Source organism: Nilaparvata lugens, chromosome 3, assembly GCF_014356525.2.
Source record: "Nilaparvata lugens isolate BPH chromosome 3, ASM1435652v1, whole genome shotgun sequence".
In the NCBI taxonomy this organism is placed as follows: Eukaryota; Metazoa; Arthropoda; class Insecta; order Hemiptera; family Delphacidae; genus Nilaparvata; species Nilaparvata lugens.
In genome coordinates this window covers 77,786,741-77,800,371 of record NC_052506.1, presented here as the reverse complement: position 1 = coordinate 77,800,371, position 13,631 = coordinate 77,786,741, and the positions used below count along the sequence as shown (strand labels likewise).

The following is a 13,631-nucleotide window of genomic DNA, read 5'->3' as shown; positions in this document are numbered from 1 at the left end:
CAAAAATTGATATTTTCAGAAATTTTTTGTTTTATTAGATCACCAATAGCATGAAGAATCTATCCTCTAAATCTCATGGATTTATCTCTTACCAAACTTGAAATGTTCTGTCCCAAGAATTTAAACTTTAGGCGCTCATATCTCAAAAAGTAATGATCGGAAAAAAATGTTTTCCTGAGAAAACATTTGCATTTTGATAGCTTGATGGTATACAAATCGAAAAACTTCGGAAAATATCACCAGTAGAAAGTTTATTTTTAGCCTTTGCACAGCCTTAAATTGAATTGTGTGGATGGCAAGACCAACATGGTCAAGCTTACCAGCGACTTGGAGTTAGCTTACCAGCAACTTGGAGATAGCTTACCAGCTACTGTGGACTAGGCATAATGGTATACAAACACTGTATTTAATTTTTAAATACAGTTGCTTCATTTTTCGATGTACATTTTCAGATTAGGACCCTACTCCTTTTCAAAATGGCGACCAGGCCCAAGTTCAAAGGCGGTGATTCGGAACACCTGTTTTTCCCGAGGGGATCAGTCACAAAATGCAGGTGCCGAAACGGCAATGGTTAACTTAGTCCATGGTTTTCTAAATTTTTTGTGAAAAATAAAAATTACTCGAACTTTGTGACCTTATGCTCTTTGAAGCGAGAAACACGAATCTGGAATCGGATTTTAAGTATTCTTTACCGTTCAGGAGATATTGCCAATCAAAAAATGCAAATTTTATGTTTGCAGCTGCATTACTCACTCTGTATAGTAGCTGGAGCTAAGGTGAACGGCAAGAACGAGGATGACGTGGTGATGGGATTGGTGGGGGGAGTCACCGGTCAACGCCTGGCTCATGAGAAATCACATGCATGTGGCTATCCATGTGTATATTGGTCATTGGTGAGTTGGTAAAATAGAAATTAATTAGTAAAAATGTGTTCTTGAGTATCATAGATTTTATAAAATTTTAGCCCTGAGATAGGAAAATGTAGGTAATCCTTTCTAAAAACAATTACGGTAGAGTACACATGAGTGCCTTGAGCAGCTTTCACACAGGGACAATATAGTGAGGTGCTAAAACCATAAGGAAATGGATGGGCGACCGGATCTGCACTGCCTAGAAAACCAGTCGGACAACCAAAGAGTATGAGCACACCAGAGAACATAATGGCGGTGAGAGCGTCTATTAAACAATCTCCATCGCGCTCTGCGCGGAAATATGCTGCTGCTCTTGGAATGTCGGCCAGAACGGTGAGGCGAATTTTACACTCACACCTTAATTTACAACCGTTTAAGTTGACGGTTGTTCAAGAATTAATGCCAGCAGATTTTGTTGAACGTACAGATGCTTGCAATGCAATACTGGCTTTTTTACAACCCGGCATTATTCTGTGGTCTAGTGATGAGGCACATTTTCACCTCTCGGGCACAGTAGGCTAAATAAACAAACTTTTCGTTACTGGGCAGCTGAAAACCCACGAAAGTAGTATAAAAGTGCGGGTCCTGGGACACAAGTGCCTTTATCTCAAGGTCATCCAGGCGCCTCAAGGTCACCACCCCAACCTCAAGGTCATCCAGGTCAACCACCCAACCTCAAGGTCTCCAGGTCAACCACACCCACCTCAAGGTCATCTAGGTCACCCACACCTCCTCAAGGTCATCCAGGTCAACCACACCCACCTCAAGGTCATCCAGGTCAACCACACCCACCTCAAGGTCATCCAGGTCAACCACACCTACTCGAGTCATCCAGGTCAACCACACACCTACCTCAAGGTCATCCAGGTCAACCACACCCACCTCAGGTCATCCAGGTCACCCACCCTAACCTCAAGTCACAAAAAAAAAATTAAAAACACATAAAATCAAAAAAAAAATAAAAACACATAAAATTGGGAATAATGGGAAAAAAGGAAAAAAGAAAAAAAAAGGGAAAAAAATTTCCCTACTGATCTGAACTGCCCGCCGGTCGCCCGCCACCCCCGTCACCCCACCGGTCACCTGGCCGCCGCCGGTCGGAAGAAGTATCATATTCTATATATTTAAGTCTTTAACATAAATCCTCTATGGTGTAGTGGTTAGCAAGCCAGCTTTCTGAGTTGGAGGTTCTAGGCTCGAATCCAAGGCAGTAAAGGTAAGTATTAAAGGTCAGTATCAACAGAACCAGAGGATATATTTTTTGTATGTAGTGGGTGGACGGCCCACCACTGCCAGTCATCCCGCTGCTGGTCGTCCGCGCCACCGATCGCCCGGCCGCCGCCATCGCCCCGCCGGTCGCCCGGCCACCACTGATCACCCCGTCGTCGCGCCACCGGTCGCGCCCCACCGGTCGCCCAGCCGCTGCCAGTCGCCCCACGGTCGCCCCACCATCGCCCCCCCACTGGCGCCCAGCCGCCGCCGTCGCCCCACCACCGGTTGGGCCCGCTGCCGGTCCCTCGGCCGCCACCGGTCACCCCGCCAGTCGCCTCGCCGTCGTCCGACCGCCACCAACAGTCGACCTGCTGCGGCTGGCAATTGTCCTGCGGCTGAGCATGACCTTCTCAATGACCCTAGCTCCTCCTGCCACTTGGACCATGCTCACCAGTATTCAGCATGTCTGTGGCAGGACGGTAGGGTCATCCACTCAGTGCTCAGTCCCTGATCAGTAACTGATCAGTCCACTGTTCAGTCACTGATCAGTCACTGATCAGTCACTGTTCATCAGTGGCACTCTGCACTGGTATGGTCCAAAATGTATAAATAGCTGAGCTCAAACTCTCAGACCTCAGTATACTGATAAACACTGACCATATGTATAAAACAAAGGACCCATAAGCCAACATTGGAGGAGGTTGCTCCTACCATATGGAGATTGCTAGGTTGAAGCGTGAAATCAAAAGGAGGCATAAGAAATCATGCTGGGTAACGGATTGCAGAAGAGAAACATGTGGAACACTTCATACCTCTAGATGAGCCACTAGTCAACCTAGTCAAAACCTTCCAACAGATGCCAGTTCAACAACCACAACTACCTCCATCAAGAGCATCCAGAAGCGTCCAGGTATCTGAAGCCTAGAATAAAAATGCGCTCCAGGCATGTGAAGGTAGGCAAGACAATCCAAGCCAGAGTTGTTATCATCAGAACATCGTCCTTTCTCAGCAGCATCAACACACCACACATATCCTACTCCACCAACAACACCATTTGTTAAAGATGCCACATATACAAGGCTGGACTTACTGGTGCAAGTAAAGCAAAACATAAGCTCCAACTCTCCAGCATTGATGAAGAGTCACCAACATTTGAATCATATGGACTGGAGAAGTTTCAAGTCCAATGGCAGGCACCTCAGAGTTGGACGGCAACTATGGAAAGCAGAAAGCAAGCATTTGAAGGGGATGAGGGTGAGAGTATTATGAGTAGAGATATGATGATAGCAGTGATGAGGAGCTGTCTGGAGATGGACTGATGATGATAAGAATGTTGAACAATTATTGAATGAAAGTCATGGTACAACAGTTCAAATATCCTTGATCAAACTGATCTAGCTGGAAAACAGGTAGCTGATTACATTAGAGGATCATTGAGCAAGGACAATGACGATTTTGATGACACTTTTGGGCCAAGAGTGAGAGACAATGCTTACCACCTGTCAATAAGTATCTAACTTTTGGAGAGAATGGTGATGAAATTGTGCTGACTGACCTGTAGATCAGGAAGAAAAGACCTTCACAGCTACATTGGGACTTTGTGAGTTGATTTTCAAGAAGAATCCAATCGTGCATTAGTTGAATCGGCTGACAGACAGGCTTTGGAGAATATTGAACTGGACCAGTGTGAACAGACAGAACATGATCCAAGAGGTGAGATTGTTAACTACAACAAAGCTAAGTATAAGAATACAATCAAACGCCTTTTGGATGATAGCAAGATGGTGGTCAAAGACATTCTGGGAGACAAGTGACTGGGAGAGGATCTATTGCCCCAAGGCATGATTTTAGTAAGGGAAAAGTCAGAAGATCTATAGAGGAAGAGGTGTTCTGTCAGCTATCAAGGAGCTGCTGGTACAATAGTTAATAAGGCATTGACATTCTACCAGTTGAACTTCATATCCCTGGCTATCAATACTGTGGACCAGGAACAAAACTTCAGAAGCGATTAGCACAAGGTGATCAGGAATCAACAAACTTGATCAGCTTGCAAGGAGCATGATATGCCTATTCCAAGAGTGGTGATACAGCAAGCAGAGCATTAGCAGACAGCATCTTGGCAGAGAGAGCCTGGACAGAGTGAGATCTGATGATGCGGGGGTGTTGGAAAAAGCTGCAGCACTAGCAGTCACCAACATTATGAAGGCTAAGGCAAATTTGGGGGAGGTATGAAAAGATCACTGAAGGAAGTCAGCAGGGTGGTTGAGAAGGGGAAGAAACCAAAGATTCAACATCGAAGAAAAAATCAATGAAAGGAGGTCGAGGTCTTTACTTGAGACATCAGAAACCAAAGGTTGGTACAGGTCTTTACTTGAGACAGCAGAGATCAAAGGTCGGTAAAGGTCTTTCTTGAGAAAGCAGAGAACAGCAACACCTTAGACATTATATTGAGGTACAATCAAAATCATAATGCTATACAAATATGGATATATATTTGATACATAGCAGATTAGATTCATTGTGCTGGAATCATCTGTGGAGAATAGACATTTTGTCGATCAACTGTGTATCTAGAACAATAGAGAAGATGGTACTCCTATTCTGAAAGTGGGCCGACTATGATGAGACAAATTTACCATCAATCTCCCCATTTGATCTGAAGATGGTTGAGGATCATGTAGAAGATGAGGAAGAGGAAACTGATATGGAGGAGGACAATGAGGTAGAGGTGGAAGAGGAGAGAGGAGAGGAGGAGGAGGAGGGAAAGAGGAAGAGGAGGAGGAAGAGGAAAAGGAGGATGATGTAGTGGTGAGAAATACTACTACACCTATACTTTTGACTCGAAGGAGCATCAATTACCTGAAGGAAAGAGGTTGTGAGGTGATTCAACATCAATGACAGGGTATTGTCTCTAACTGAAACAGTGTTCTAGAGGTAACACTGAATATCATCCGAAGACTATCAGACAACATAGAAGACTTGCCAAGGACTAGTGCTGGAAAAGGAGTCTACTACCTGGGACATCACCTGCTTGACATGGACCAAGGAGAAACATCATGGATACATCACTTTTCTGCACACTCAATATGATAAACAACTTGGATTTTGGAACAGAGATATACATGCTTGTAGTAAACTTTTCAATGAATGGATGTTGAATTGATCAATAAATAGCTAATTGTATTCCAAACTGTTTACTTATTACCTACCATCTCCTTAGATAAGTTTAGCTATAAGTATATTCTGAGTGCCACTGACTGCGCTCAGAATGCTCATGCTCAGCCGGCGGGACAATTGCCAGCCGCAGCAGGTCGACTGTTGGTGGCAGTCGGCGACCGGCGAGGCGACCGGCGGGGCGACCGGTGGCGGCAGAGCCGGCGGCGGTGACGGCGGCGGGCGACCGGTGGTGGGGCGACCGGCGGCGGCCGGCGACCAGCGGCGGCTGGGCGACCAGTGGTGGGCGACTGGTGGGGCGACCGGTGGGGCGACTGGCAGCGGCTGGGCGACGGTGGCGGCGATGGGCGGTGGGTGGTGGTGGGGCGACCGGTGGTGGTGGGCGCGGTGGGACCGACGGGGTGATCGGTGGTGGCCGGCGACCGGCGGCGGCCGGGCGATCGGTGGGGCCGGACGACCAGCAGCGGGATGACTGGCAGTGGTGGGCCAGTCTACCCACTACATACAAAAAATATATCCTCTGGTTCTGTTGATACTGACCTTTAATACTTACCTTTACCGCCTTGGATTCGAGCCTAGAACCTCCAACTCAGAAAGCTGGCTTGCTAACCACTACACCATAGAGGATTTATGTTTAAAGACTTAAATTATATAGAATATGATACTTCTTCCGACCGGCGGCAGCCGGGCGACTGGTGGGGTGACCGGTGGCGGCCGGGCGACTGGCGGGCAGTTCAAGATCAGTAGGGAAATTTTTTTTCCCTTTTTCCCATTTATTCCCAATTTTATGTGTTTTTATTTTTTTTTTTCGATTTTATGTTTTTTTAATTTTTTTTTGTGACCTTGAGGTTAGGGTGGTTGACCTGGATGACCTTGAGGTTAGGGTGGTTGACCTGGATGACCTTGAGGTGGGTGTGGTTGACCTGGATGACCTTGAGGTAGGTGTGGTTGACCTGGATGACCTTGAGGTAGGTGTGGTTGACCTGGATGACCTTGAGGTGGGTGTGGTTGACCTGGATGACCTTGAGGTGGGTGGTTGACCTGGATGACCTTGAGGTAGGTGTGGTTGACCTAGATGACCTTGAGGTGGGTGTGGTTGACCTGGATGACCTTGAGGTTGGGGTGGTTGACCTGGATGACCTTGAGGTTGGGGGTGGTTGACCTGGATGACCTTGAGGCACCTGGATGACCTTGAGATAAAGGCGGGTCCTGGGACACTTGTGTCCCAGGACCCGCCTTTTTATACTACTCACGAACTTAGTGAGATAGAAGTTCGCCGTGACAGGTCGTGCTAAGAATGCTCTGTAGTTTTTTCAAGTTTTGTGAGGTTTTTCGAGTTGTTTTACACTTTTGAATAGTGCATCTTGAAGAGTTAACTGTCATCTTCAACGTGAACTACCTCAAAGGTTTTAGTTATGAATGTAAGTCTGAATAATAGTGGTTTAAAAATTATTTTAGACCTGGAAAACAGTGAATCTTGTACCTTTTTCTTCTCGTTTCTTATCTAATCTTTGAGAAGGACAGAGTCTGCTTGCTGCTTCCTTTTCCTGTGATAATTATCTGCGTTCCTTTAGTTCTGGTTTACCGTGTTAACTAGTGCTGTGTTCCTATTTATCGCTATCTCTCTCTCCTTCTTTTTTCCGTTTTCTTATCAGGAGCTTCCAAACTTTCCTGCCTTGTTCGCTCTCTGGGCAAATACTCTTCCTATCGTCTTCCTTTTTCAATATCGGTAGCCCGCATCTATCAACTAATTACTATAATCTCATGAAAGACTAATAATAATAATAATATCGAGTGACCTGGCTGGCTCAGGTCTGGTGTCAGAGTTTTCAGGTCGCAGCTGATCAATTTCAGGGCCTCTGACATGACCTAACGACTGCTTTTTAGGCAGCTGGGACCGACGGCTTGACGTGTCCATCCGAAACACGGGAGTGGCCCGAGATAAATATCTTGCCCGGGCCGGGATTTGAAAGACTAGCTTATCAAAACTGATAGCGGAGCTAAGCTGATAAAAATTCTACAGAACTATCTTTTAATGCTGAAAACCAATATTTTTGTTTTCGAATCATTTTGATTTAGTTTGATGAATGACAACTAGATGGTGCTGTATTGAGAGCTTTGTCCGTTCAGTCTCTATGATACTGTAATTTCATTGAAATGAGGCGGGTTAAAGAATGTTAAGGCGTGCGAGTTGAGCTATGATAACGATAACGGGAAGACACACTTTGAAGACTGAGATGGAGAAACATCTCAACCTCAAAGAGGGGCTGATTGACGAGGGAGTAATAGAGATTGCTGTTGGAATACATTAAATTCTAGACTGCATCTCCAAACGTTATTCAGAAGAAGCGGTGATTGATCTGATTCCAGAAGTTACTTCCCTAATAAATGCAGCAATATTAAGGTCAACGATGATTTAAAGACAATGTTGACTGACTCAACAGCAGAGACCAGAGCGCTACAAGCGTTACTTAAGCAAGAGAAACGGAACAGAAAAACTGCTTTTGACGATTCCATATACAATGAAGAGAAGTCTAATGCTGAGATAGAGGATCTTAAATCAAAGCTGAAAGTATTGAATGAAAACTCGGAACAGGTGAATGCAGATATTAGTTCGAGAGATGCAATTATCAATGTTTTACAAAGTGACGCCCAGCTTGCTGCTGATAAAATTGCAAAATTGGAGTCTGAGCTGAAGCTGATGAGAAAGTGCGCAAATTACATGTCTCCGAAATCGAAACCGAGTTTTTAGAACCTAAACGTACTGCAAAGCCGAAAACTTGTGCTCCTAGTCCATTGGTTTTGTCTGAAAATAGATTTTCCGTGTTGGCTGAGAGTGAACTGTCCATGCTACCTGATGCTAGGAGGAAAATTGTGACGCAGGCGCAGGTTCACCGATCTTCAACACCTAAAGCTGAGAGACTTTCCAGACGTAGGCCTACCGGTGGCAGTACAAGGTCAATGAATATCCGTTTCTTTGCGGATAGTCAGGGAAGGGATGTCTGCACGAGCTTCAATACCGACAACCATGCATTTTCTGCTATGGTTAAACCTAGAGCTCGTTTCAGAGACGTGGTAAAAGAAACAAATGAGCTGGATTACAACGATGTGAACGTTTACTTGGCTGGTTGTAACGATGTCGCCTGCAACGAGAGAAAAGAGCTCCACTCAGCACTTCGCAGCAAACTTCAAGATCTTCAGAATCGACGTGCTAGAAATGTGATTGTTTTCTCTGTGCCACACAGACATGATCTGCCAAAGTGGTCGGCTATCAATAAAGAAATCGAGAGAGCTAATATGGAAAATTCAAATCTATGTAAGCATTTTAGCAATGTAAGATTTGTAAACATTAGCAATATAGGTAGAAGATTTCATACGAGACAAGGCATGCACTTGAACAATCTTGGAAAAAGATTTATAAGTGATAAGATATTGGAAATAGTACATAATTTGGCTCAGGAACAGGAAACATCTGTAGAATCTATTCCTTTAGACTGTCAATCAGATTTTTTTTTTAGAGATGTGCCTGGTACGTTGAAAGAGTGTAATCAACATAGTCTGGAGTTGGATGATAATTCTGTAGACACCTCGCCTTCTCCAGCTGCTTTGAGTTCTAGAAGTCTGAGACAGAGAGATGTAGATCAATTAATCCAATCAATCAATCTCAATCAATACTATAACTTGGGAAACAGTAGTCGCTCTGACAATACATTGGTAATATCCCATATTAACTTACAATCAATAAAAAATAAGTTAAACTCACTTGATGTCTTCAATAATAGTACACAGTGTGATATAATTTGTATTAATGAACACTGGTGCACATTAGATGAAATAAACATTTACAAACCAATAGAGTTCAGTTTAGCTGCCAGTTTCTGCAGACCAACTCCTTATGGCGGATCTTTCAAGTACCCTTTCTCAGTCGTAAATATTGATTCATTATGTGAGTGTAGGCTATTTGAGGCAGTGATGATAGTATGTACTGAGTAGATTGGATTGTTAGTTGTTTCTGTGTACCGCGCACCTGACACATCCATTGAGCTTTTCACTGAAAGAATGTCTCAACTCCTCGACTACATTCAAAATAGTTCTAGATACTCTAACTTCAAAATAGTCTTAGCCAGTGACTTAAACATTGACCCTAATATTGAAAGATCAAATATTACAACTTTCCTAAATATGTTAGAGTCTTTCGACTGTTTTTGTCTCAATTCGCATCCCACTCGATTGGAGTCTTGCCTGGATAACTTTGTGTCGAATATTCATTCCTCTACATATAACTGTAAGATAGTTCAACCACATTTGTCAGATATCATTCAGGTTCAGTGTTAGAAGTTACAGGCCTCTTACCCAATGCAATTGTTGATTCTGATACTGAGTCATCAACCTACAGCTACAGAGTGTTGAATGATACTAGTATCAACAGGTTGCTGTACTGTTTAGATAGAGTTGATTGGCATGCAATTGTCTATAATACATTTTGAATGAGAAAGACTAAGAAATTGTCAAAAAACCACTGATTTAATCACTGAAATCAGTGTTTTTTTTTGACAATTTCTTAGTCTTTTTCATTCAATATGAATAATTAGCACAATATCAACTTCTCAACTACACAAAAAGTCTATAATACAGCAGATAATGTTGATCTAGCTTTTGATTCCTTCATGAGGGTGTTAACTGACAATTTCAATGAGTGCAGCCCTATGAAAACTAAGAGACCCAACTCCTATAATAAGAATAAATCAACTAGGAAGGCTAATGCGTGGTATACACCTGAATTAAAACAAATTAGAATATCGTTAGATAATAATAATATCGTGTGACCTGGCTGGCTCAGGTCTGGTGACAGAGTTTTCAGGTCGCAACTGATCAATTTCAGGGCCTCTGACATGACCTAACGACTGCTTTTTAGGCAGCCGGGACCGACAGCTTAACGTGTCCATCCGAAACACGGGAGTGGCCCGAGAAAAATATCTTGCCCGGGCTGGGATTCAAACCCGGGCCTTTGGATTACAAAGCCATGAGAGATCGTTAGATTACAGTCATGAGAGGTTTGAGAATAACCCTGAATTATTGGAGAATCATAAAATGTTAAAACGTCTTTATAAAGATCAAATCGATCTTGCTAAAAAAAATGCCAATGACGATTTTATACTGTAATCTTCCAATATGTACAGAGCTGCCTGGACTGACATTAACGCAGAGACGGGAAGATTGCCAAAAAAATCCTCCCAGTGGCAATACCCATATCTGCAGATGAGTTTAATGACTTCTTCTTCAATGGTTCTAAAGTTTCCAATACCAGTTCCAGGAATCTTAGTAACGGAGCTAGTGCTTCTGCTGGAGTCGACTAGATTGCATGATTCTCAGGGAGATTTGCAACCTTTCAGATTGTATGCTGTGAAGGCTGCTAAAATCAAAGAATTGTTGCTAAACTAAGTAATTCAAAATCTGGAGATACTTTTGGTCTGTCTAACTTTGTTTTAAAGAAAATCATAAATTCCATTGTTGAGCCTTTAACATATCTCATACATAAAGCTCTTAGGGCTTGTATCTTTCCAAAATGTTTGAAGATCAGTGTAACTGTCCCTGTATATAAAAAGGAGATAGAACTAGCGCTGGTAACTACAGACCTATTGCGCTGGTACCAGTGATATCAAAGATATTAGAAAGTGTAATCAAGAATAATGTAGAAGCATATTTTGAGCAAAATCGATTGTTTCTATCATCTCAGTTTGGCTTTAGAAGAAGTTTAAATACTGTTAAAGCTGTGGAAAGTGTGGTATCTTTCATTATCAGGGCTTTGAGAATAAGGAGGAAGTTAATGTTTTACTGTTAGACCTCAGCAAAGCTTTCGACATTGTTCCTCACAAGGAACTGATCAAGAAATTATATTATTATGGAGTAAGGGGAAAAGAGCTCGCTCTATTGGAATCTTAACTTTTAAACAGGTTTCAATATGTAAAAACTGGTAAGCAGAAATCTAGTTGTAAGCAAGTTTTACAAGGGGTCCCCCAGGGCTCTGTCCTTGGTCCCTTCTTATTCATTGTTTATATAAATGACCTTCCGCAATCTGTTCCAAATAAATCTGTGTTGTATGCGGATGACACAACTCTTTTGTGCTCCAATAAGTCCTCACTCATCAATTCAATAATGAGGGAAAGAGCTGACCTCTGGTTTTCTGCTAATAAGTTAATTGTGAATGATAACAAAACTGAATTTATTACTTTTAGCTCAAATATGAATTGTCCACAGAAGTCAGTTAAACTACTATAGGAATACATCTTGATTCTAAGCTAACTTGGGCCAGCCTTATCGATTCACTTTGCAGCAGACTATCTAGGGTAATCTTTTTATTGAGGAAATTGAAATTTTGTACCAGCACGAACCTTGTTCTAACTGCTTATTTTGCTTTTTTCCACTCACACCTGCAGTATGGAACTCTGTTATGGGGTAACTCTAGCGGGGCAAAAGATGTTTTCCTTTGCCAGAAAAAAGCTCTACGTACAGTATTAAATCTAGGCATGAGAGAATCTTGTAGGCCGTTTTTTTCAGCCAATAGTGTTCTGACTCTTCCTTGTATTTTTATGTTGGACTGTTTAATGTATGTGAAGACCTTAGTCTTTTCAATTAAAGAGGAAACATCCATGAATATAACACAAGAGCTGTCACTCAGATTGATCCAAGTCAAGTTAGGCTAGCTAAGACACAAAAAGTGTATAGCTATGTTGGTGAAAAATGTTTAATGCTCTATCACCTGAAGCTAGAAATTATAAATGTAAAAGATTCAAATATATTATAAAAAAATGGTTGAAGGAGAGAGAATTTTACTCTGTTGAAGAGATTTTAACTAGTGACTCTCATCCATATATATGAGTTTTAATTTTATTATAGTTTTTATAATGTAAGTTAATCTGACCTGTACTTGATCCTAGTATTAATATTGTGATATTAATGCCAAGTGACTTTTGTCTATGCAATTTTGTTTGTGACAATAAAAAATTCTTACTCTGAACCTCAACAAATGTTGTTAGAAGCCTTTGACAATGTATGGACGAAATTTGTGTGCACACACATGTTTAACACACTTATCTTGTTATTAGTGACCACCTTACTGGGAAATACAGTAAAATGAATTTGAATGAGCACACGTAAAGTCACAAATTTTCAGCTAGTAGTTCTCCTTTATGAAGTGTTCTTATATGTATTTTCAGATTACTTGATCGAGCACATTTATAGTCACAATACTCGCAGCTGAAAGGTGTTTCTCCAGTATGTGTTCTGATATGTGATTTCAAAGCACTTGATCGAGCACATTTATAGTCACAATACTCGCAGCTGAAAGGTGTTTCTCCAGTATGTGTTCTGATATGTGATTTCAAAGCACTTGATCGAGCACATTTATAGTCACAATACTCGCAGCTGAAAGGTGTTTCTCCAGTATGTGTTCTGATATGTATATTTAAATTACTTGATTGAGCACATTTATAGTCACAATACTTGCAGCTGAAAGGTGTTTCTCCTGTATGTGTTCTGATATGTCTCGTCAAATTACTTGATAGAGCACATTTATAGTCACATAGCTCACAACTGAAAGGTCTTTCTCCTGTATGTGTTCTGACATGTTTTATCAAAGTACTTGATAGAGCACATTTATAGTCACAATACTCGCAGCTGAAAGGTGTTTCTCCTGTATGTGTTCTGAATATGTTTTTTCAAATCACTTGATGAGCACATTTATAGTCACAATACTTGCAGCTGAAAGGTGTTTCTCCTGTATGTGTTCTAATATGTTTTTTCAAATCACTTGATTGAGCACATTTATAGTCACAATACTTGCAGCTGAAAGGTGTTTCTCCTGTATGTGTTCTGATATGTATCTTCAAATCATTTGATCGAGCACATTTATAGTCACAATACTCGCAGCTGAAAGGTTTTTCTCCTGTATGTGTTCTGATATGTATCTTCAAATTACTTGATTGAGCACATTTATAGTCACATAACTCACAACTGAAAGTCTTTTCCCCAGTGTGTTTCGTCATGTGTCTCTTCCAATGAGTGATCGATGGAGTTTTATAGCTGCAGTCAGCACAGCTGTAGAGCTTGATCTTTTTGCCAGCCACAGATGGCTCAGTGCACTCTTCCATGGGAGAGATTGAATGTGCATTCAGTTCACCCACTTCTGTTGCATTGGCAGTTTCAGATGTGCTGCAGTTTGAAGGCCACATCTCCGGTTCACTCTCCACTGAACATCCTTCTGCCTCTTGCTCAACTGCAAACACCCATAATGCAACTTGTAAATGATTAAAGATAATAAAGTAATAATAAAAT

General features: G+C 41.9%; 1 protein-coding gene across 1 annotated transcript; it reads left to right on the top strand.

Annotated features, from left to right (window-relative positions):
- Positions 1-5,391: 5,391 nt before the first annotated feature.
- Positions 5,392-5,769, top strand: LOC120350283 (glycine-rich cell wall structural protein 1.0-like). The gene has a single exon (XM_039422901.1). It carries the CDS (start codon positions 5,392-5,394, stop codon positions 5,767-5,769), a length of 378 nt encoding a protein of 125 aa, XP_039278835.1.
- Positions 5,770-13,631: the final 7,862 nt, after the last annotated feature.